The 25,006-nt window shown below is 37.4% G+C and overlaps 1 protein-coding gene across 2 annotated transcripts; it reads left to right on the top strand.

Annotated features, from left to right (window-relative positions):
* Positions 1 to 5,669: 5,669 nt before the first annotated feature.
* LOC126335024 (cofilin/actin-depolymerizing factor homolog) lies at positions 5,670 to 23,706 on the top strand. Of its 2 annotated transcripts, none has more exons than XM_049997864.1 (5): positions 5,670 to 6,246; positions 13,883 to 14,006; positions 15,055 to 15,173; positions 22,270 to 22,401; positions 23,241 to 23,706. In XM_049997864.1, the coding sequence occupies exons 1-5, from the start codon at positions 6,244 to 6,246 to the stop codon at positions 23,307 to 23,309; spliced, it is 447 nt and encodes a 148-aa protein (XP_049853821.1). In that variant the 5' UTR covers positions 5,670 to 6,243; the 3' UTR covers positions 23,310 to 23,706. The 2 variants fall into 2 exon arrangements, with proteins under 2 accessions (XP_049853821.1, XP_049853820.1); XM_049997863.1 differs by lacking the exon at positions 5,670 to 6,246 and adding an exon at positions 11,785 to 11,848.
* Positions 23,707 to 25,006: the final 1,300 nt, after the last annotated feature.

The following is a 25,006-nucleotide window of genomic DNA, read 5'->3' as shown; positions in this document are numbered from 1 at the left end:
CTATAATCCATCGTAGATACCTCAAACAAAAAATCACGCCCAGTTCTTGAAAAAAGGCACAGATCACATTAGTCTACAAGAAGGGAGTAGTAGAAGTGATCCACACTACTACTGTCCAATATCCTTGACATCAATTTGTTGTAGAATCTGAAAATATATTCTGAGCTCAACCATAATGACCTACTCCATGCCAAGCAGCAAGGATTCCGGAAACGTCGACCATGTGAAACCCAACTTACACTTTTCTCACATGATACATTGAAAGATTTGGATCAAGGCAGTCAGATAGATGCAGTATTTCTTGATTTCCAAAAACCGCTTGACTCAGTACCACATCTACTCTTATTGTCAAAAGTACGATCATATTATCAAATGAAATTTGTGACTGGATTGAGGACTTCCGGGTAGAGAGGACACAGTATGTTATCTTGTATTTAGAGTCATTGTCAGAAGTAGAAGTACCTTTGCTTGTGCCCCTGGGGAGTGTGTTGGGACTCTTGCTGTCTATGATGTTTATTAATGATCTTGTGGTCAATATTAACAAATATCTCAGATGTTTTGCAGATCATGCTGTTACATATAAAAAAGCACTGCCTGAAAAAATTGCACAAATATTCAGTCAAATCTTGATACTATTTCAGAGTGGTGCAAAATTGGTAACCTACTTTAAATGTTCAGGGATATAAAATTGTGCACTTCACAAAACGAAAAAACGTGGTATGCTATGAATGTAATAACAATGAGTCACAGCTGGAATCGGTCAATTAATACAAATACATATACAGTATGCTGCTGTGAGAATGTGCAAATTGTGCGGCAATTCTCCGAAAGGACCATCCCACCTCTCGGAAGGTCACAATCTGATTGCTTTCAAACTTACTGAGTTGTTGTAGGAAGCATGAGTGTTTCTCCAGCGTATGATTGTCTGCTTACTTCACACGTTTGAATCACGCTGAACCTTCTGCTGTGAGCATTCCCAATTAAAAGGTAGACAGAGATGGCGTTCTGGTGACGATGCTGAAACCATTATCAGTACACCTATTATGGCATATGCCATCATCAGATGAAAATCAACATCGTCTTTCTAGTCGAATCTTTTTTTTGCCAATGAAGTACATAATTGGGTTTAAAGATTTTATAACACAATCGCTAAATGAGCAAAAGCAATTTACTATTGAGCGTTTGATACCATACCACATTGTCACATTTGTCTCAGAAAATAATTTCCTAAGACAAGTATATTTTAAAGTTACTAGAAGATCGTTCACATTCCTTAAAATCAAGAGTGAACAAAAGACTGATCCTTGCAGGACCCAATATGTTAAATTCATTCTCTTTGTGTTTAATTCCATTCCTTTGTCAAGTCATCAATGAGACACTCTGCTTTCTCTTATGAAGGTAAGTCTCCATCCATGCAATATTGATGTCATTGATACTATAACATTATACTTCAGCAAATAGGATTTTATGATGCACACAATCAAACACTTTGAAGACGTAACAGAAGGCAAAACCAATATTTTTTTGTTAAATACTTCACGGATTTCGTGCAGCATCAGATTTCTAAAGTTTATCCACAAAGCTTTACTAAAGAATTTTGTCACTAAAAGCAAACATTTTCACAATATCTTTCCTTGTTTATCTCTGCCAAGACTACAGATATGACATGATTTATTGCTTTCTCTCTAGATAAACTTTCTGAGAATTCAAACTGAGTGGCTATTTACAATTTCTGAAGAGAAACATTTTGTCGGTGTTCTTTAATAGGCTACTTTCTACATAACTTTTGAAAAGACTGGAAGTAGTGAAATGGGTCTAGAATCACACTACAATTATTTTGATTTCAGTTGATAGAAATTAGTTTTAGAAAGTAGTCATAATGGTTTTTTCATGAGTATTAATATACTATTTGGAACAAGTACACTGTAGCCAGTTCACAACTTCCAAGACAGTAGCATCCAGTATTTGATAAATATATGTGGGTTTACACATAGATCATCGTCTTAAACAGATATTTCACACGGAATGCTTGATAAAAAATATTTCTAGATTATTGCATGCCTTGTAATCTTGAACAATACACATTTGGTGTCTCCATCATATTTTCTTGTCTTTCACCTTACTTCAGGTTTTGTTTCACACTTTTTTTGTCTTTCAGAACCCAGAAAAGGCCTTTTTGAGCACATCTACCATCTATTCTCCTGCAACAAGTCCTTTATCCACATCTTTTCCAATCCAGTTATGTCTACCTCTCCAGGATGCCCACTGATACATTTCTCTCTAAGTAGTATCTCACATTTATCTCAGCATTGCCCACTGCATCCCACTCAGTTTCTTTAATGTTTCTTGCATTAGGTGCCTACACATCACCGTCATGAGTCAGAAACAGAAATACTCAGTGATTGTCACTTTCCTTTTTGAGAAACATCAGAAGCTTTATTTCAAAAACTCTGTTGTTAGCACTCCAGGCCTTTTTCGTTCCTCTATTTACTTCTTTTCCTGCGCATCTAGTCATATTCACTCATTGTTACTGTAATTATTATTTTTATGCAGGCACACATTCAAACAAGTTTCATTGCTTTTCTCCCCCTCCCACTTCATTTATAGCAACATGACTCTCTTTGCTTTCCATCTACAGTATATGAATAGATTTGTCATTCTTGAACTTCTCTTTTCAGGATTTTCAATAATATTGATGGTGGCTAACAGTATTAACAAAAACTATTTTCTTTGTCTGGTACTGATCTTGTGAAGAACAAATTTTTGCCTTTGCTTTCAAAAATAATGGAAATTATGAGCATAAAAGAAAAAGAACAAAAGTGGTATATAGTTCTGAAAGTTCATTATATCTATAATAAAATACAGAGAAAAAGGAAATAAGAAAGAGGTAGGACTGTATGGCATTACTGGCCAGATAGTTTTGGCCACCTGGTGGAAGTCTTTCTATTTGACACCACTTTGGTGACTTGTGCATAATTGAAGATGAGATAATTTAAGATGAGATGAAATAATGAGGCCAAATAAGAGAAATTTTAGATATACTGAAACAGTCGGGCACTCCCTCTATAAATTACAAATCCATCAGTTAAAGAGAAAAGAATTTAAAAAATGATACATGGTTCAATGAAATTCATTTTGCTGTGTATTCAGATAGCTAATGCAAAGTTGTTTCTGAGCCTGATTACTTCTATTAAATGGAAAATTGGTTTTCATGGAACTATCCTTTTCTTTTTGCATTTCTGAAGGATTTTCAATGAAGAGTCTTGTAGTCCTCCAACTGAATAAGCATCACCTAATAACTAAAACAAAGATAATCTAACTGAAACAAAAAGCATTTTCCATTGCTTAATAGGTCAATAAGTAGTAGGTAGTCTAGCCTGTTTCAATAACAGAGATGAAATGAAATGTTACACATTCATGAATGTAGAGATATTTTGAGATTGCTGATGTATTTGAGAATGTCAATTTTTTCCAATAATGAATAGCCTCTTTGATCACAAGGCACAGCTAGCAGTTTCAATAAGTATAGTAGTTAATGAACAGGCAAGAGAAAGCTTGAATGTAGCCTTACAGGAAACTACCTCGAGAGATGTGTAAAAAATGACAGATGTTGATCCCAAATGAAAGTCTGATATGTTTATAGAGGTATTTTTATTTAACTGTTGCTTTCTGAAGATAACAATAAAGTATTGCATCAATAAAAAATTAAAAAGGTCATTCAGTACAAACCTAATCAAGATATCATGTGGAGGTGGAGGGAAGTTATGTAAAATGGTTAACTGTAATACATATGTAAGACTAATTTCATATTATGAATGAGTATATAGGCTAACTGAATATTAGAGATGTAAAATAAGAAATCAATATTGCTGAGCTGTGTGAAATATTACACTACCTTCAGAGAAGATTAGAGGGAATTCCGCACTTCATGGCGAATTTCAGACAAAATTACGTATAGTGTAGGAAGCAAAACTGGATGTCCCCTATCTTCAAAACTGTCACTATAATGTTCATTCATCATTTAGATGACTGGTACCAATCACGTTCTACATATACATCTACACTCTGCAAACCACTGTGAGGTACATGGCAGAGGATACATCCCATTATACCAGTTATTAGGGTTTCTTCCTGTTCCATCCACGTATGGAGTGCAGGAAGTGAGATTGTTTGAATGACACTCTGCATGCAGTAATTATTCCAATCGTATCCTCTTGGTCCCTATTTGAGGTATTGTAGTGTATCCCTAGAGTGGTTGAAGTGTATCCCTAGAGTAATCATTTGAAGCCGGTTCCTAAAACTTTGTTAATGGACTTTCTCAGGGTAGTTTACGGCTGCCTTCAAGAGTCTGCCATTTCAGTTCCTTCAGGAACTCTGTAACGGTCTCCTATGGATTAAACAAACCTGTGACCATTTGTGCTGCCGTTCTCTGTATACATTCAAATTCCCTGTTGGTCCTATCTGATACAGGTCCACACAGTTGAAAAATATTCTAGGAGTGCTTGCACGACTGTCTTGTAAGCAATCGCTTTTGTAGACTGATTGTACTTCCACATTATTCTACCAATAAACCGAAGTTTACTACCTTGTGCATTAAAACCCTGGAAACTATTTTTTTAAATGTGAAGTTGCTATCAAACATTGGTAGTTCCATAAAAGGTGTTCAAAAGCTGTTCTACGTTATTACACAATTTAATAATCATTATGCATGTTATGATGTATTAAAACTCTGTTACATTACACAGAATTGAATCTTTCAAGGAGTTCTTCTTAGGATAAAGTTTTGCTGAGTAAAAGAACGTAGTTACGCTGCAAAAGCTTCGAATTGATTCTGCAGTTTGCTATATGACTGGTATTAACTGTCTTGTTCTGTTTCACTAGTTTAAAAAAAATGGAAAGTTGGTCACACGTTTTAGCATAAAGTGTCAATTAGTTTTAAATCTGCATCGGCATTTTGCTACTTTGAAATGACGTACACTCGATAAGGATGGAAACAGTTTGATTATTAGGAAAGTCAACAACAACTTTCATTCTCCAATATACTATTTGTTAGTAACAGTTTACTCGATTCGGTGTTAATTCTAAACCTATCACCCCCTGACTTTCTATTTTTATGTAAATTTAGTAAAATTGCTTTTGACAAATTATTTCTCATCCGCACCTGACATATTTTCGTTGATGAGGTTTGTGCGGAACATACGAAGATAGTGTGTACGGCAGTGAGCGACAATCCTCGGTGTTTTCGCGCGAGATTCGAATCAGCAGTTCACATTCTCTGGCAATAGTTGCACTTTCTTTATAAAATTTAGAGCCAGGGATTTTTTGCTAAAATATTCGTTAGTTTCCATATCGTGTGAGGTACGGCTGTCACTAGTAGTAGTACATCTACTTTTGTTAAATGCATCTTGGACACCAGTTTGAAAGCCACATTTATTTCACAGTTGTCGTCGCGTACCGTAAACGAACAACACCTTTAGCAGATAGGAAATGTAATTTCGTTCGTGAGAATACGCAGGCTAATATACAAATTTATTTGTTGAAGAGGCCGTAAATTAATGGAGAAAAATCAAAGAACGCCGCTATATGCAAAAGGTTCCCGACCACTCCTTACCATATATGGCAATATCTTCCGTGAAAAAGCAGGACTGGCTCCTACAAGAGACTGTTTCAGAGATGTCCCTAATTCTGTTCTTCATTATGCTATATACTTGCCCTGTATGATTCTTCACTATACGTTTCATGATGGTACTGAATTTCATTTAAAAATCGTACGGATGCGAGCATTTCGCTTACATCAGTTTCGTCATAACGGAAACCGCTTGGCTTGGTGGCGTAGTGGGCGTCAAAGAAGTAGTCCCTCTTCAAAAATTACTGAGTCATGGATATAAACACTTTTATCTTAAGTGATAACAAATTCTAACGGTATATTACATAAAAAATGATTCAGATAATTCACGGCTAGTATTTTTTGCCAAATTTGGCCTACACCTTGCCTTGCTGAGTCATACGTGTTCATTGGAAGAGCAAAGACAGTGGCATATTGAATCGTGCTGCGGAGTCCACCAATAGGAGGCGAGCTTACGAACTCAATAGATTCCGCGTAGTGATACACTCCGCAGCAGAGGCAAAGTGGTCAGTCATCAGTGAACACCCTTTCATCTTGTGTGTGAAGGAGAGTTTGTGCTGTAGTACAGTGACGGGAAAAAACACGTTACCCGGAGCAGTGGAATTTGTTGAAGGGAAATGGTAAGAAAAGTTTCCGTGATTGTAGTAGGAATAGTCTTTGAACGTAGTAAAATTGAGTAACGTACTTTTTCCTCCATACTTTTCACCGGTTCTGCACGCCGGCGCCGCCATCTTCATATTATTATATCGGCCTAGAAAGCTGTTACGTCGTCTCTCTGAGAAATGTCATACAAGCTGTCAGTTAAGTTATAAGATATTACTGTCCTGACACCTCAGGTGTCATGGCAAATATTTCGTAAGTTATACCGGAAGAAATTTCCTTTCTAATAATTGATCTTGAACTTAGCGCCTTTATTTAAATAAAGAATAGGTATATATCGTTCAATTTGTAGATAATTTCCCCAATTAGATGTCATTTGACACTTGAACGTATGGATACGGCCGTTTAGAGTTCAGTAGTGATAACTGTTGAATATAGCGTTACTTGCTTGTGTAGTGTCGTGTTTCAGCTGTCCGTAATTTTCTATAGGTAAAAGTTAATTAAAAGTTATGTAAAGCGTGTTATCTATTTTTGGCTTCTCCTCTATTCGCAAGTTTTGGATTTGTTGATAGGTTTGAGTGTTAGCAACATGTGAACGCCGTTAATTTCAGTTGGTTATGTTGGTGTGCTGCTGGCATAGGGAGGTTTCATGACGTTGCCAGTGTTTAGTAGTAAGTCCGTTTGTCTCTGTCCTCCTAAATTTATATCAAAGTTTTCTGCATTGGTGTGTACACGAGGTTGGTTTGGCTGTCTTGTCATATGATTATACGGTATAACTTTACACCGCGGAATGTCTGCAGACGTTTTCAGTTGAGCTCTTTCGCAGGATTTGTTTTTCCTGATTCGCACATTCTGATTTCATCAGCTTGTGTAATGAGATTAAAGTTAGGACAGTTAGCTGCATGTGGTTTGACAAGTGCTGGAGTAGTAATTTTGGATTGGATTCCAGGTTCTCTATTTTTCCGGTAATTTCAAATATGTATATAGATGACTCAAGTAATTTTCCAATCAATAGATATATTTAGGCTCGTGTAATAATGGAAGCTGAAGTTTGCCACTGCAACCAGCAGTCAAATTTTCCATAAGTGTTGTTTCATGGAGACAAAACGTAGTTTAGTCAGTTTAAGCATCAGTGCTCCTGTATTGTTAAAATGATTGCTAGTGGTTGAAGAGCTGTAAAATTTGCTTTATTTAGCTGTGGGCTGTGGTTTTATTGTTAAAGTGTGAACTAAGTCAGTGATGACAAACTAAAGCTGCAATTTGCTTTAGTGATGCTGTGCCAATACCTTAAAGAGCATTTATCTTATATGGTACTCTCATTTTTGTAAATGCCATGTTTTTTGACAGTTAAGTTATGCTACTTGACAAGTAGCAGGAAAGTTATTTCCCACTGCAGAAATTTTGAATAGAAATTTATTCTAGGTCTACCATTAATTCCTTTTGCATCATATTTCCATACTAAAGTTATTGAAGTGGAATGACTTCTCTGCAGAACTTTTCTACATCGAATTTCCCTTGCCAAATAGTCAATTTCCTTGGAATGGCACATGTAGGTGGAATAGTACCTACCAGTTCCCCCCTCATTGTAATGTCAGTTCAGGCCTGAAATCAGTTTGTATATTAAACAGTACAAAATGAGTTTTTGGATTCGCCGCAATATTTAAATAAGTAGTGGTCTTTCCAAGATCTGCTACTCAATGTATTTTGCTAGTCAGTGATGTTTTGCTCTAGTGAGCATGGTTGCAAAATTCATGTTGGCAAAAGAATTTGACAGGATATCATTTATGTAACTAGATAAGGAAGCCATGAACAAAATTATGTGGATCAGCATAAATTGGTAGCCAATGTTGCTATCAGATTGGTGCTGACTGAACTATTGAGTGTATATTTGGTAAATTAGCTGTTTTTATGAATCCAATGTAATTAAACTTTACAGCATATAGCATGTTCTGTATTAAGATATTCAGATTTGTGACTTGGAGAAATTGCAGTTTTAATGAGTTGCATACACAGGTGAGTATATCAAGGATGCTCTGTCAAATGTGACAGTAAGTAGTATAAATCTTGCGTTAATTTTTAAAAATATTGATTTTTAGGGTGTGTTGCATTTGAGTGTATACTCGTGCTGTGGCTGAAGTTATGTATTGGACCCCTGAAATCTTTTTCATACATCTGTAGTGGAAACTGAGGTCTAGGTTACTTCGGAAGGTGACAGTTTGGTTGAGTTGGCACAGCCAGTGAATGTGAAAGCAGAAAATTTTTTTGGTAACAAATGGACCAGTAGTGAAGCTGGTGCCTTTGACAAAGGCCACAGCTTATATGCTCTCCATCCTTTCCTAATCAAAGATTGTGCTTAGACTCTAATGACCTTGTTGTCGACAGGATGTTAAACTCGAGTCACCTCCACCAGTAGGAAGCCTGATGTTTGTGCCATGAAAAAATGTATGTGGTCCAGTAATTAGGTTCCATCCATGCCACTATAGTTTCTGCAGTAATTAAGGCTGAAATATGTCTGACAAAGTGTAAGGTCTGTTTGGTTACAACCTAAAACTTGTTGCTTTTAGTAGAGGATTGATGGATCAACATTAAAAACAATTTGTCAGATGTTTTATTATGGACATTCCATTGTTGCAACCTTATTTATAAAGAGATTGTGCTTTGTTTTGATGCTGTAACTTGCTAGTTTTTTCAGTGTATAGAGTCCATTGTTTTTAATGCTTTTCCCCAATGAGGTAGGATTTTCTTGGTGATTGGAATTTGTGGGGCTTGAAATTCTGCACTTTTCAATGAATCTGCTGAAAAGTTAGCAAAACTGCTTAACAGAATGGACTGGACTTCTTAACTCATTATTCCCCTTGGAGCTGTTTATTTGGTAGTACTGAAAAGTGAGGAAAAGTTGAAGTTTTTGTGTTCAGGACCTTGGGTTGTAGTTAAACTTAGGTGTAAGATTTTAAATGGATTGCAGAATATCTTAAAGCTTTAATTGCATATTGCTGTTTCCTTGTGCCCCTGAAGGTATTGGGGGTTCTGATGAATGGAATTATTTACAGTAGTGTCAATATCTGGATGCTGCTGTAAGATGCCCAACATAGTTCTTCCCTTACCTTTAATTTGATCAATTTCTGATTTTAATTTAGCCAGAAGATTTTGCTTATCACCTCTTATCTAACTAAAGTTGCATCAGTTGTATCCTATAGTGTCTGGAAAAGGATGTCAAAGATCAACAGAAGTGCAATATAGTGAAATGACTTGATATTAAGAAGACTGTATTACAGTAATGTGTTAAATATAAGACCAGAGTGGGTTATGGATAAGTCAGTTTAACTGTAGGTTCTTCTTAATGATTGGGTAAGTCTGTTCAAAGGCTGAAGGCTGTTACATACCACCTCCATCAGGATCATATTCAATCAAGACTGATTTGGTGCTGCTCTTCATACTAGTCTATTGTATGTGTGCATGTATATGCCTTGTTTCTGTGTAACTATTGCAACCTAACCTACATTCATTTCATCCTGCTTAGTATGTGAAGCCTTGGTCTCCCTCTATAAATAAGCATCCTTTTTTGTTCATTAAGGCCTACAGTCATATCAACATGTTATGTGACTAGTGTAGACCTCCAGAAGCATCTGTGTGAAAATGTTGTAAATGAATATGCTATAGATAATGTGAAAACCTGTTAAGTCTTAATGTAAGTTGAGCATTCATTTGCTGGAAAAAAATAAATTAAATTAAATTAGATTAGTTGTGTGTGTGTGTGTGTGTGTGTGTGTGTGAGAGAGAGAGAGAGAGAGAGAGAGAGAGAGAGAGAGAGAGAGAGAGAGAGAGAGTTGTCACATAGAAATACTTTAAATGCTAGTGCATTTTGTACTATACTAATCCCCCGGCCCAATTTTGAGTTTGCATAAATTTAACTCTACATTTATATTTTAATATAAATGTTAGTTAGGGATTTTCCATCGTCAGGTGAAAAATTTGCATTTGTAATAAGTTTGTGTGCAGTTAAATGCACGTCAGAACGTTCTTAAGCTCCCGTTGTTTGCTATAGAGTTTTATAAAGATCAATCGTTCGCACCGAGCAGCAGTCGATGCGTACTTCCGGCGGAAACGCGGCTGGAAGTGGAAGTAGTTTCCCCAGAGTGCCGCACCGCCATCTTAACCGGTCAGGGGCGTTGACTGAGCGAGTGGTCCTGCAGTGCGGCAGGAGGCGCCGGGCTTGTGGGGGATCGACCGAAATAGTCGCAGCCTGGCAGCGGTTTGGGCGCGTCGGAGCTAAAACGGGCTCACGCTCTAGTAGTAAGACACGCCGCCACACTTCTTCCATCTTCGGACATGCCAGATTTTCTCAATGACAAACCTTTCAGTATTAGAGGCTACAGTGCGAATGAAGTATTCATAAAAAATGAACTGAGCACACAGTAAGTGTAGAAGACTCGTCTCAAAGTACTATCTGGGCGGTGATTTCGTAACGAAAGCTGCGCAAGTCTAGGCCAATGACTTCAACATGCTTAAAGAAAAGGGTGCAGCTTCCTCCGATTCTGCACTCGTTACGTGTTAGGACGTGAATTCCGGGATGTTGCGTGGTGACTTTTCTCGAAGAGGCAATTCCCCGAATGGCTCGTTGAGGTATCACAGCCCGATTAGTCATGGCATTGAGCTCCAGTCGATAAAACATGGTGCAGACAATGAAACTTACTTTGCTCGGAATACAGTGTGGAATGCCCAAATAACGCAGTATGTCTTAACATCGTGAGCAGTAGTGGAGCGCCATAATCACAGCGGGTACGAAGCTGTTGCGCCGTAGCGATTTTCATTGCTGAATGTATTAGACATGACCGCTTTACAGTGATTTCGAACTGTAGAAATACGGCCAGCATCTGCGTGGACGTCAGGCACGTGCATGAACGGAGCCACTAGAATAGTTGGTTGAGTCATAGAGCCCACATTAGCATTCTGTCCAGTAAAATAACGGAACGTTCAAACTATTTCGCCATCATTTCTTAAAATGACTTGACTGTCGAACAATTGCCTGAAAATTTTGCGTTTAATGCTTCGAACACCGCTCCGTGCTGTCTGTAGGTATTTGGTAACAGCGATGCTAAGCTCCTTTTTCCACTCTTACTGTACAGCTACCGGCCAAAACAGTTTATCACGCAGAATTCTCCTTCTGACGCATTAGTCACATAAGCAGAGGAGAGGTAGTTCTGTGAGCACCTTAATTTTACCATAATTTCAAGTAGCCAACCAACTTCTTGATTTTCATTCTAAATGTTTGAGATTCTTTAAGTATTTCATAGATAAAGCGAGAGGAATCTAATTTTAGACCCAACAGAATTTGTTTGAGAAACGCCTCATCGCGTATCAGTTTGACCAAATAATTGTTAAATGTGAAATTGTTTCGGCTGACTTACATGTAAACATATTTCAGAACACACTTCAACGTGTTCATAAATTTCGTTGGTTTAATTTTCACACACATAGTATATAAAAATTACAGTGTTAGGAAGTGTAGGACTGGTGGCTTCAAATACATTGAATGTATTGTGCTTGTTCTAGCAGATTGTTGCGGCTGACTGAACATCGGTCATCAGTGAATGTGCCGAAAGCGCAGGATTAGATATGCCGGTAAAATAGCATGTGGCTTGTGTGTTAACAGCATTCCGTTTGCATCCATTTACCCTTCCCTACATCGCCCCCTCCAGTTATTAGTGTTGAGCATGAATTGAGAAATTCTACATAATCCAGAAGAACGTAAGGAAAAAGCATTGCTCCCTCCCGTAATGGAAAAGCGTCGGTAAAACAGGCAGCAGCGTTCTACAATGTGGCAACACGGCGAGACAGTGGCAGGTTGACTGACTCATATCAACATGACGCATCACGACGCTATTGCTCGTCTCCAAATCTTTGATTCAGCAGAAGGTGGTCGGAGGAATATATGTTAACTAAAAATATTGCACCCAAATATAAATACGGACGTATTAATAGGTAATACCATAGACTGCAAATTGGACTCCGAAATTGTTTCGAACGCTGAACGATCTGGTACAGCATTTGAATCTGGCTGGTGTCTCGTGAGACTTCGCACACCTCCGCGCAACGCGACAGGTGACTCACGTCCGCGATTTCTCTACGCCAAGGTTGCCGTAGTGGGAGGGGAATGCAGTGAAAGGCGGGAGCCGGCGGCCGATAGCACACACGCGCGCGCGCCTGCCTTCTGTGCCGCTGTTTGCCTATATATGGTAATGCCGAGCCAGCGCAACGGGGCGGGGCGGACGGAGCGCCTCCTGCGGGGGGGGGGGGGGGGGGGGGGGAGAGCGCGTACACGACCCCGAGCTTTCGTGGCCTGGTTTTGTTTGCACTTCATGGCAAAAAAATGTTACTTAGTTACCATTTAGCGTACACCGCAGACGAAAAATCTCGCAGCCACGTTTGTCGTCCAAATTTAAAGAAGTTTGAGACCCTGCTGTAATTCCTATTCAGAAATTGAGAATTACAGGTGTTAATTACATGCAGATGTGATTGATTTGTCGGACATGTAGGCTTAAAACTGTAACCCACGCAAAAAAATTGTGGAGGTTAACAGGTAGTGGTGTGTTCATCTCCTGTAACAGTCTATTGCACTAAACCTCCAGATTGGTCTTGTAGAACTAGTACCTTGAATTGCCAAAAAAAACGCATAGTTGCTAGGGACCACGTGACATTTCAGATAGAAAACTCATTTGTTATGGATATCATGTTAATTCTACCAAGCGAATTGCTGTGGTCAGAATGGAAAATAAAAGTGCAAAGGAAAGTATAGCATTTATAGTCCTTGCTAGACCCTGCATTTGAAATGTGAAAATTAATACCATTTCTCACTTTCCCGTGGTTTGGAAAAATTAGGGAAATTGTAGTAATGACAATACTCTTAAAGTGGAAGTAATGATAAAAGAATCACTTGACAGGCAGGGGGAAGGGGGGCAGAGATGTATTAGCCGAATGCATGTACAGGAACTTTCTCATATAATGAAGTTCTAATAAGTGCTGCTGTGACAAGGATATCCTTGGTGTTTCTCATAAAATAATGACTGGAAGTGTTTTGTTAAGAAAAACATTTAATAAATGAAAAGCAGCTGTTTTTGTTCAAAAACTGTTGCTTTTCATTTATTATATTGTTGTTCTACCAAGAACTGATGGAAGATTCTATTAACATAAAAACATTTCTTCACAGGACTTAAAATACCCATTTCTTGAAAAATAAATTCGGTCAGTAAATAAAATACAGTTTGCTCCAGATTAACATGATCAGTTTAGTTGAGTGTCATCTTACAATTAATAGAAATAGTCAGCTAATATGAGAATGTCATAGGTCTAAACATAGATGCTTGGCTCTGACCTTGAAGTAATTGTTCTGAAGTGATTTGGGAAAGCTGAATTCAGGATGGGCCAAAGCATGAACCTCAATCCTTGTGTATGAGGTGTGTGATCAAACAATGTACTACCTCATACATTTATATGTAGTGTGCAATGCTCCTGTGTTTGTTCATACAGTGAAAGTAAAACAGTAATTATATAACATTCTACATAGTGAAATAGATGGAGGGTGATAAATGCCATATAAAATGTTTAGTTGGCCGTTTTTATTAGGACTGTATTACGATGCATAATTTTTAATTTCAGGCTTCTGGGGTAACAGTGTCAGATGCGTGTAAAACTACCTATGAAGAAATAAAGAAAGATAAGAAACATCGTTATGTTGTTTTCTTCATTAGAGATGAAAAACAGATTGATGTTGAATATATAGGTAAGTGAAAACTGTCTTCAATTGTTTTGTAGCTCTAAATGCCATAAGTTGAGGGATCCATGACAGCAGGCAGCATTGTTGTCAGCATTTTGATTATAACAACATTTATAGGCCATAAAACTCAATTTCTACAGTTTCCATCATTACACATTGGTCTAACATGAAGTAAAATTTGACACATTTTGTGAAATACTAGAGCAGTTTTGACTTACAGCCAGCTTCTTTCTTGCTAAGCATTCAATATGAGGTATGTCACCTGAATTTAAAGCTGGAGAACGTGTTGGACATGTAAAGTCCGAAGCATCAGTCACACACTTAATGGTAGTGTGACTGTTGTTGTCTGTGTGCTTAGTTGTCCTTGTGAAATGCTTTCTGCCATTCATTTAATCTGGTGGTTTAAACTCAATCTGAAAGTACTCAGTGCTTGTCATTCCAGTTTCAATCTGTGTAGCCAAGAGACACTTCAAATGAAAATGACAGCATTAAACTTCTACCCCATGTTCTGCTTTAGTGACAGTGAGCAACTAATTACCTCGTAGTTACTACTGCCTGGCAGATTAAAGTTGTGCTGCTCAGGGACCTTTGCCTGTGAAAGGCATAGTTTTAACCTGTTAAGTTTTTGCATCAAACTCCCATCCTCTTTGATAATTGTGGTTGCCAAGATGTCATGGTAATTCACATTTCATAAAAATTTAACATACTCCCAAATGACTTGGAGTGAAAACTAATTTGCAACATTGGAGACTTTCATGTTGTAGCTGGTTTTCAGTTGCTTACAAAAAATGTAGGTCTAATTCTGAAGTAATTGTAATAGCGACATTGTTTGAAAATCTTAAAATGGTGACCACATTAACTTTTATAACTTGCTGAAAGATCAGTTAGTTCTTTCTTAAACACCCAGGCCTGTTATTTCCTCTCGGAAGGGAATGTTACAGTTAAATAATATTTATGCATGCCTTATGGTTGAAAACTGACTGCCATGAGGCAGTGAGTGTGTTAATTTATATGTAGATTGTTAATATGATTAACTCATCCTTTTGTCCACCAGGTGAACGCAATGCTACATACGATCAATTTCTAGAAGACCTTCAAAAGGGTGGTACTGGTGAATGTCGATATGGTCTGTTCGACTTCGAATACACGCACCAATGTCAAGGCACTTCTGAGGTAAGGCAGAGATGACATCCCATAAATTACCATGCAAAACAACTTATTAGTTTTGTCTAAATGTTAGAAATCAAATGGCAGTTAGAATATATTCTTCAAAAGTTTGTTGGTATGTTAGAGGTGGCAGATGGTATCTAAGTAACATACGAGGTTTATAAAATAAGATGTGACAGAATGTGTAGTGTGCCACTTACATGTAGTCAGGTGCTGTTAAGTTTGATCATTCCACACGTCTGCCCAACTAGGGCATATTGCCTACTATTGTGATAAAATGCTTGGAGAAAGTGACTACCAGCTTCATTTTGTAATACCATTTTCTGATGGCAAGTAACAGATATTTGATTGTACCTGATAAAAAAAGGTTGTGCAATAAATCTTACTGTGGTATGCACACAAGGTGGATAGTGGGGCAATGTGCAGTGTCAAGGAGCAGTGTACTTAAACACTAAAGTGTTTGTGGGTGGCATACAGCAAACCCAAGTATTATGTTAAAAATTCACAGATAATTAGATAAGAATTGTCAGTTGCAGTAATGGCCTGATAAATAGCTTTCACCAGTTAAGTTCTTGAGGTAAGCAATGGCTGGAGTGGGAGTTGTGGAATGAAGTTGGAACACTCGATGGTACTGGTGCAAAATATTAAATCCCTTTGTGCAGAATGAACAACACAGCTCACTCAGTTGCACAGTTACATATACTATTAAGATATTTGTGGCATGTTGATTAAAGGGCAGCCACAGTTTAAATGTTAAATTGGTGTAACAGTCTGTGTTGAAAGGCACAATCAGCATATTGTCTACCAATGTATGGGATAAGGAACTGTTAGGATAGGTTTAGCTTACAGTAAGAGATGCATTTTCTTAATTCTGGTTGCCTAATGGGCTTCTAGGGCAACAAACTTGTTAAATAGTGGTTCATTGATGGAATTTAAAAATTCAAAATTGTTTCAGTCTACTGATAAGAGTAAAAGTTTAACACAATAAGAGAAGTGTCATGAGCAGCACAAACTGATGGCACACAAATACCTGGACTTTTATTCATCCAATATTCCAGAATGGGAGTAGTGGCTTCCAACAAATTGGAAGTATAATTCAGATTTCTGAACTTCATCTTGCTTACATGGTTGTCAAATATTTTAATGCATTAACTTGCTTGTGAAATCACATTTGAAGATTTTTATACATTAGTCTGGGTAAATCTGTAAAAAAATTGGAGCTTCCTGTTAGAAAAGTTTCATACCTAATAGAGATGTTTTTCTAATTTTCTTAATTTTCAACGTAATCTCCTTGGAAGTCTATACACTTCCCCCAATGATGCTTCCGTCTTTGTCCTGTCCAAATAAGTGTCCTTGTTTGCAAAATAGTTCATAGCCTCCTCACTTGACAAAAATTTGCCCTCAGAGTTCAACTTTCAGCTGAGGGAACATCACTTTGGGACTAAAACTGGCAAGTAGGGTGATAAAGCAGTTAAAATCACAATTTGTGTTGACTTTTGCCCTGCTGGGATAAGATGGCACAGTGAGCAGTCTTTTCAACCTGTGTGGGGGTCAGCTTTCTCATACTAAATATGATAGATCAATACAAAGTTTAATAGATGGTAACCAATCGGAGATATCACAGCTTTAATTATGCTGAAATTTACATGAATTTACTTGGAAAGTGTGATTAAACATAGTCGCCCACTCTTTAAGTTATATTGAGCACTATAACTGAAAGTGCAGGTAGAAAACTTAAAGCTGTGATACATGACAAAAATGAAAGCATTTTATTAATAAAAATTATAGAGTTTGTTGGTAATTGATATATTATTTGTAGCAGTTAAAATCATTTGATTTGGGCCCACAACTGTGAATTGTTCATCCAGCTGACACAGGTCAGCTTGCAAAATTTTTTTCTAAAATGTGTAAGGTTGAGTAGATAGCTTCTTTATAATCTCAGGTGAGTATGTTGTACAATGTGATCAAGGGTCTGTTTCTTTCAGAAACAGTAGTTTGTGTTTGTCCTGACCATTGAAGTGACAAAGGGCAGGCAATTGATATGTAATGATTGTCATGCACTTGAATAATCTGTGTGTAATTCTACCACTTACTAGGTAGAAATAGTGAATTATTAGGAAAGAGGTGCCGTTCTGTTTAGAAATCCAGATTGTTTTGATTTGCCCAATGTTGGCCTGGAAGGCAGTTAAAATTTTCAGTTCCCCAAACACAGATTATGCAGATGGAAAGTTCAGAGATCACCTATTAAAATGAATTTTGCATTTGGGTGTAAGATACCTGTAATGTCTGGTAATTTCTAGAAAAATAGATTTCATGATTGTGTGCAGTAAAATTGGTTAAGTGTCAGTAAAACTTGATAAATGGTTGCCTGTAAGAACAGATCTTTCTCACACCAAACGTGAAAATTGTGTATTATTAAGGTATTAATATGACGATCAGACTTTAGATGGCAAAGCCCAAAATTGAATCTAAATGGATTTGAAGCTGTCAGGTAAAGATGCAAATGGACATCTGTTGGGTGTTGATCATTGTACAGAAACTTTTTTAAATGTGTTATACAGGATGGTCAGGAACAGTCTGAAAAGCTTTAAGGGTGTTGCAGGGTAGGTTGTTGAGAAATAAAATGAAATGGTGCAACATATCTTTATCAACATTGAAGCTAACCAATCAAGTTGTGTGTGCAGATTAGTGGCCTGCCATAAACAGTGTAAGTTGTTACAGTGTAAATGATAGTACAGGAGGCTGCTCACCCTTTGACTTGAGTTTGATCCTTACTACTGTCCCATGTCCAATAATTGTATCACTTGGTTTTCAGGAAACCACATGAACACATTTAGTGATACCATCCCTTGTGGGCAATTTGGATTTGTGTGTACTGTGGCTTGATTGGCTAACTTCAGTGCTCATTAACTCAGAAATGAAACACTGTATTGTTTTTCTCAATTATTTCCCAGCACAACCTACCCAGCAACTCCCTTAAAAGTTGTTCAGGATTTGATTATCCCATACTTCAAATTGTTGACAAATTGGGACCTGTCCAGTTCCTGAAATGTTGAAGGCAGTGCCAAAACCCCTTGAAGTGTTAAGTTTTGTAGTCATTTCTTTCCTCTCCCACTCATGTAATGGACGACCACAAGTGTTCCAAAACACTTACCGTAACTGTTGATATATTCTTTTTTTTTACATCTCTGCCCTGTTTGGCAGTGTATGTCCTGTTATCTTCAGTCCAGAAACTGGTTTGATGCAGCTCGCCATGCTATTGTCCTGTGCAAGCTTCATCTCCCAGTACCTACTGCAATGTAAATCTTTCTGAATCTGCTTAGTGTAATTGTCTGTCTGTCTCTTAAGATTTTTACCCTCCAATACTAAATAGGTAATAACTTGATGCCTCAGAACATGACCTACCAACCAATCCCTTCTTCTAGTCAGGTGGTGCCACAAATTTTGTCTCCCTAACTCTATTTAGTACCTCTTCACTACTTATGTGGTTTACCCATCTAATCTTAAACATTCTTCTGTAGTATCACATTTTGAAACCTCCTATTTTCTTGTCTGCACTTTTTGTCATCCATGTTTCACTTCCATAGATATTTACACTCCATACAAATACTTTCAGAACAGATTGACACTTAAATCTATACTTGATCTTAACAAATTTCTATTCATAGATGCTTTCCTTGCCATAGCCAGTCTACATCTTATATCCTCCCTACTCCAACTGTCATCAGTTATTTTGCTCCCCAAATAGCAAAACTTCTTTACTACTTTAAGTGTCTTATATCCTAATCTAATTCCCTCAGCATCATCTGATTTAATTAGACCACATTCCATTATCCTCATTTTGCTATTGTTGTGCATCCTACATCCTCCTTTCAAGATGCTGTCCATTCTTTTCAACTGCTCTTTGAGGTCCTTTGCTGTCTGACAGAATTTCAATGTTATTGAAAAGTTTAGTGTTTATTTCTTCTCCATGGATTCCTAATCCATTTTTTCTTTTGTTTCCTTACTGCTTGCTCAATATACAGATTGAACAACATTGTGGGCAAGCTGTAACCCTGTCTCATTCCCTTCTCAACCACGGCTTCCCTTTTGTGCCAGTCAACTCTTACAACAGCCATCTGGTTTCTGTAAAAGTTGTAAATAGCCTTTTGCTCCCTGACTTTGACCCTGCCACCTTCAGAATTTAGGTGTATTCCAATCAACATTCCCAAAAGCTTTCTCAAAGTCTACAAATGCTAGAAACATAGGTATTCCAGTACTTAATCTATCTTGTAAGATAACTTGTAGGGTCAGTATTGCCTCATGTGTCCCAACATTTCTACAGAATCCAAACTGATTTCTCCCATTATTTTGCAGCCATGACTTACCAGTGATTTTCACATCTGTTAACACCTGCTTTGTTTGGGATTGGAATTATGTTTGTGTTGGAGTTTGGTTATTTCACCTGTCTTAAATCTTGCTCACAAGATGGTAGTTTTGTCAGGGCTGGCTCTCCCAAGGCTGTCAGTACTTCTAATGTAATGTTGTCCAATCCTGGTGTCTTGTTTATACTTAAGTCTTTCAGTACCCTGCTGAAGTCTTCTCACGGTATCATACCTCCCATTACATCTACATCTGCATCCTTTTCCAGCCTTATAAATTGTCCACAAGTACATGGCTCTAATATAGACCCTCTATACCCCTTCCATATTTCTTCTTTGCTTAGAACTGGGTTTTGCTCAGAGCTCTTGATATTCATACAAGTGGTTCTTTTCTTCATAGGTCTCTTTAATTTTTCTGTAGACAGTATCTATCTTACCCCTCGTGAGAAGCCTCTACACCCTTACATTTGTCCTCTATCTATGCCTGCTTAGCCATTTTGCACTTCCTGTCAGTATCATTTTTGAGAGGTTTGTATTCTTTTGTGCCTGCTTCATTTATTGCACTTTCATATTTTCTCCTGTCATCAATTAAATTCAATATCTGTTGTTATCCAAGGATTTATAGTAGCCCTCATCTTTTTACCTACTTGATTCTCTGCTGCCTTCACTTTCATCTCAAAGCTAACCATTCCTCTTCTACTGTATTTCTTTCCCTCATGATTGTCAGTTGTTCCCTAATGTGCTCCCTGAAAGTCCCTACAACCTCAGGTTCTGTCAGATTATCCAGGTCCCATCTCCAAAAACTCCGGTTTTGCGGTTTCTTCAGTTTAAATCTACAGTTCATAACCAATAGATTGTAGTCAGTACACATATGCCCCTGGAAATGTCTCAAAGTTAAAACCTGTTTCCTAAATGTCTTACCATTATTTAATATATCTGAAACATTCCAGTGTCTCCAGGCCTCTTCTGTGTATACAACCTTCTTTCATGATACTTGAACAAAGTGTTAGCTATGATTGTTACGCTCTGTGCAAAATTCTGCCAGACAGCTCCTCTTAAATTCCTTATTCCTTTCCATATATGCCTACAACTTTTCCTTCTCTTTTCTTACTATCAAATTCGCCATCCAAATTTTCATCTCAATTCACGTTCTGAATAATTTCTATATCATACATTTCATCGTTCTCTTAGTCATCTGAGCTAGTTGGCATATAAACTTGTACTACTGTGGTAGGTGTGGGCTTTGTGTCTCTCTTGGCTACAGTAATGCATTCACTATGCTGTTTGTAGTAGCTTACCTGCACTCCTATTTATTCATTATTAAGCCTACTGCTGCCCCTATTTGATGATGTATTTATAACCCTGCATTGACCTGACCAAGAGTCTTGTTCCTCCTGCCACCAAACTTCACTAAATCACACTATACCTAACTTTAACCTAGCCATTTCTAATTTAAATTTTTGAACCTACCTGCCCGATGAAGGATCTGACATTCTATGTTCTGCTCTGTAGAATGCCAGTTTTTTCTCCAGAAAACGTTGTCACCCTGAGTAGTCCCTGCCTGGAGGTCTGAATTGGACTATTTTACCTCAGGAATAGTTTACCCAAGAGGATGCCATCACATTTAACCATACAATAAAGCTTCATGCCCTCAGGAAAAAATTAGTTGTAGTTTCCCCTTGCTTGCAGCCATTGATAGTGTTAAAAGGCCACATAATCATCCAGCCTATTGCAGTTGCAACTACTGAAAAGGTAGCTGCCCCTCTTCAGGAACCATATGTTTGTGTGGCCTCCCAACAGATACCCCTCCCTTGTGGTTGCACCTATGATACAGCTATTTGTATTGTTGGGGCATGCAAGCCTCCCCACCAAGGGACTAACCTGTGACCATTTGTGCTGCCCTTCTGTGTAGGCTTTAAATACCTCCTGGTAGTCCTATCTGGTAATTTTCCCACACTTCAGTAATATTTTAGAACTGGTCTTACAAGTCAGTTGTAAGCAATTTCCTTTGTAGACTGATAGCACTTCCACAGTATTCTACGAATAAACAGAAGTCTGTCACCTGCTTTACTCAAGACTGGACCTATGTGAACATTCTATTTCATATCCCTACAAAGTGTTGCACCCTTGTATTTGAGTTGGCAGATTCCAACAATGACTCATTGATATTAGTCATAGGATGCTGAGTTTAAGGACAAAATTTTACATTTGTGAACGTTGGGAGCAAGTTGCCAGTCTCTGCACCACTTCGAAATCTTAAGATCTGACTGAATATTGATGCAGTATCTCTCAGATATTACTTTATTATAGATAACTGCATCTATGAAAAGCCTTACTTCACTTCATTGTATGTGACAAACATAATGTCCATGTAGAATGAAAGTGTGTGTGTGTGTGTGTGTGTGTGTGTGTGTGTGTGTGTGTGTGTGTGTGTGTGTGTGTGTGTGTGTGTGTGTGTGTGTGTGTCATGTCCTGATGAGACTAGTAAGAATGTCCTTGTCTGTTGCCTATATAGATAGGGTTTATCAAGGTTGTCTGATTTTGACTTGCATTTAAATTGCTTGAAGTTGAAGCATTGGTTGATATAATTGATTTTCTTCATATTTGATAATTAGCTCTCCTGAAATGTTAAAGTTCAAATTGTTTTGGCAGTTAAGAGTTCAGTTCTTCATAATTTTTCACTTAGTATAAAATGTACTAATATGAGGTACATTCCTAACATCCTGGTATTGATATTTCAGGCCTCGAAGAAGCAGAAGCTGTTTCTCATGTCCTGGTGCCCAGACACAGCCAAAGTCAAGAAGAAGATGTTGTACTCTTCTAGCTTCGATGCTCTGAAGAAATCGTTGGTTGGTGTGCAGAAGTATATTCAGGTATGTTTCTTATAAATAATATAGTAGCCACTTTCTTAGAATTAAGGCCAGTATGCTTATGTCCAATTGTAGAGTATTAAGCTGTCACCCTTTACTGCTGTTGATCACAATAGGAAAGCTCAGATAGTATGTAACTACTGCAGGAGTAAGAGAGACCACTCAATGAGGTGAAGGGTTGTATTCTGTTAAGTGTGTGGTCAACCTTATTCCTAAGATATTGTTACTGCAGGACAGTTAACAGATAGTGATATTGTGTGATGGAATTTGAGGCCTGAGAATACTGTTAAAGATAAAAACTTTGGAGGACAGGAAAGATAGGGCAGTAATAAATGCAGTAACTAGTAAAATGTTTTGGCTACACAGTCCTTCATATCAAGATATTGGAAAAATTCCAGTTAAAAAGTAAATCATGTTGGTAGTTCGTTGCTGTGCTTAACTTCTCTTGGGTAGATAAATCTGACAAGAACTTAAATTTTTTAATTAAAACATGTTTACAGAAGTTGCACACAACTAGCTCATTGTAACAACTAGTTTTACATGTAGTTACTGTAGAAAAAATAAACATATAAACTTCATCAGGAAAAGGGTATTTATAATTATTTCAGAATTATGGCTGAATGTAACTTTGATTAGTTTTTGCAAGAAAAACACAAGTACTCTAGGAAAAATTTGTATCTGAGAAAAAGGCAGTTAACAAAAAGGATATTTTGAGAAGAGAACAAAATGGTGACCTAAATTGAGACATTTAATCTGTAACAGAATGAATCTCTGAAGTAAAAGTGGCTAAAGAGGGCAGTGGTTAATATTGAAGTAATCTAATTTTAGTATTGTTTTTGCAGGCCACAGACATGTCTGAAGCTTCTCAAGAAGCTGTTGAAGAGAAACTTCGTGCCACAGACAGACAGTAAGGCGCAGTTTTCTTCTGAAGACTCCACAAACTGCTTTGCCCGTGATGGACCTATGATCCAGAGCCCAACAAGTATCTAGTCTCGTTGGCTCATGAGCAAAATGTTTTCATGTCAGTGGAGTTTATACTTTATGGTATTGTATTACAAAGTGAAGAAAACAAAGGCGACTTGGGGAGGGGTAAACTCGAATTTAAAGCCTGTTGGCATTATTAAACTATGTAATTACTATCATTATATTTGGTAATTCAAAAATTGGTCATAATTATTGTAATGGTAGTATTTGCTGATTCCAGCTAATTTCTACCATTCTACTCAACTGAAAATTTTTGTATTGGATGTCTTCTTGTAGGATTTTTTATGTCATTGCTGAGTATGTATTAAATTTATTTGTAATGAAGATTGGGGGTGTGTTCATTATCAAGTTCCTGAAAGTAAAGTAGGTGTGATGACCTTAATTACCCAGTTATCGTCTGAGAACTATTTATTTCAGTCACAGTTGCTGTAATTTTCTCCTGTATAGAAATGCTTAAGTAATTTTTAATGTTTTTATTTGTATAAATTATTTCATATTGTATGTTCAAGCCATTGTAATCAAAATGTTAATAACTACTTGAATTTCATGCAGTCAAAAGTTCAGCTTCTAAAACTCAGCATTCTTGGAAACAATAAATTGTAATACAGTGTAAAACAGTTTATTCCATTTTCAAAATATTAGGTACTTAGGTGCCAGTGTACAATTCTTGAAAAATCAGTTATTCAATATGAAACTGTCAACTTGAAACACCTTTGTTTGAGAATATAGATGTCAAGCTCTAAAGTACGCAGGAAGTAATATTTTACCAAGATTAATACCAAATTTGACAAAAGTAATGAGGTACGTAATGTCTGTCTCGCAAGTATTTAAATTTAGTGATGCAGCAAATGTAGGAAGTATTAGTGTTAAAATAAACAATGGGAGGGAGGAAGGAAGGATGCACACCAGTTGGCTATCAGTTAATTGTGCTGAACCCACACTTAACCTTAAGCACCTGACTAAAGTAAAAACTCTAGCAATACTTAAAACTTCCTTCAGTATCTGTAGGAACAATGGTGATAAACAGGCTGGTTCAGACTGACTGGAGACTGCCATAAGTAGCTAGCTGCAGGAATCACCCAGTCAGCGCCAACTTTTTTTGGGTTGGGGTTGGGTGATGAATGGTCAGTGCAATTCTTCTTTTGAACTTTGGATGTGTTTCAGGTAACACTGAGCAACAAGACGTGCTCTAGCTAACTGTATAGGTATGAATTACATTGCTAACAGGTCACAGTAGTGTCAATGAAGTGCTTCAGTGTTCACCATTACAGCCTTAAAGCCTTGTTGAATGACAGACAGAAAACTGAGACAGAAAAAGCCACACTCAAAGTGACAAAATTTGTACCCACTGATATCCTGGACAAATACCCCATTGTAGTGCAAAAGCAAAAATTATCTTCAGTAAGGGTGTTCTAAGCTGTAAGTGCAATGGAAAATAAAAACTAAGGTTTAAAAGTGGAATGGGTCAGATGTAAAGAAGTGTTGCTGGATGACTAGAGAAAACTGCCTCCTGAGTTTGCTTTTAATGGTTTGTGAATGCAAGTAAATTTATCCATCTAGTAATGTGCACCCTGGATTAAGGCTTTACATCAGGAGAAGAGTGTATACTGAGTTACAAAAGTTT

Source organism: Schistocerca gregaria, chromosome 2 (genome assembly GCF_023897955.1).
Source record: "Schistocerca gregaria isolate iqSchGreg1 chromosome 2, iqSchGreg1.2, whole genome shotgun sequence".
Classification (NCBI taxonomy): domain Eukaryota; kingdom Metazoa; phylum Arthropoda; class Insecta; order Orthoptera; family Acrididae; genus Schistocerca; species Schistocerca gregaria.
This window is presented reverse-complemented; position numbering and strand designations above follow the sequence as displayed.

What these genes read in the sequence shown, in the direction of transcription:
- LOC126335024 (XM_049997863.1), top strand. An exon ending in AATGTCAAGGCACTTCTGAG is followed by an intron (nt 15,174 to 22,269) that starts GTAAGGCAGAGA and finishes TTGATATTTCAG; the next exon opens with GCCTCGAAGAAGCAGAAGCT. An exon ending in GTGTGCAGAAGTATATTCAG is followed by an intron (nt 22,402 to 23,240) that starts GTATGTTTCTTA and finishes TTGTTTTTGCAG; the next exon opens with GCCACAGACATGTCTGAAGC.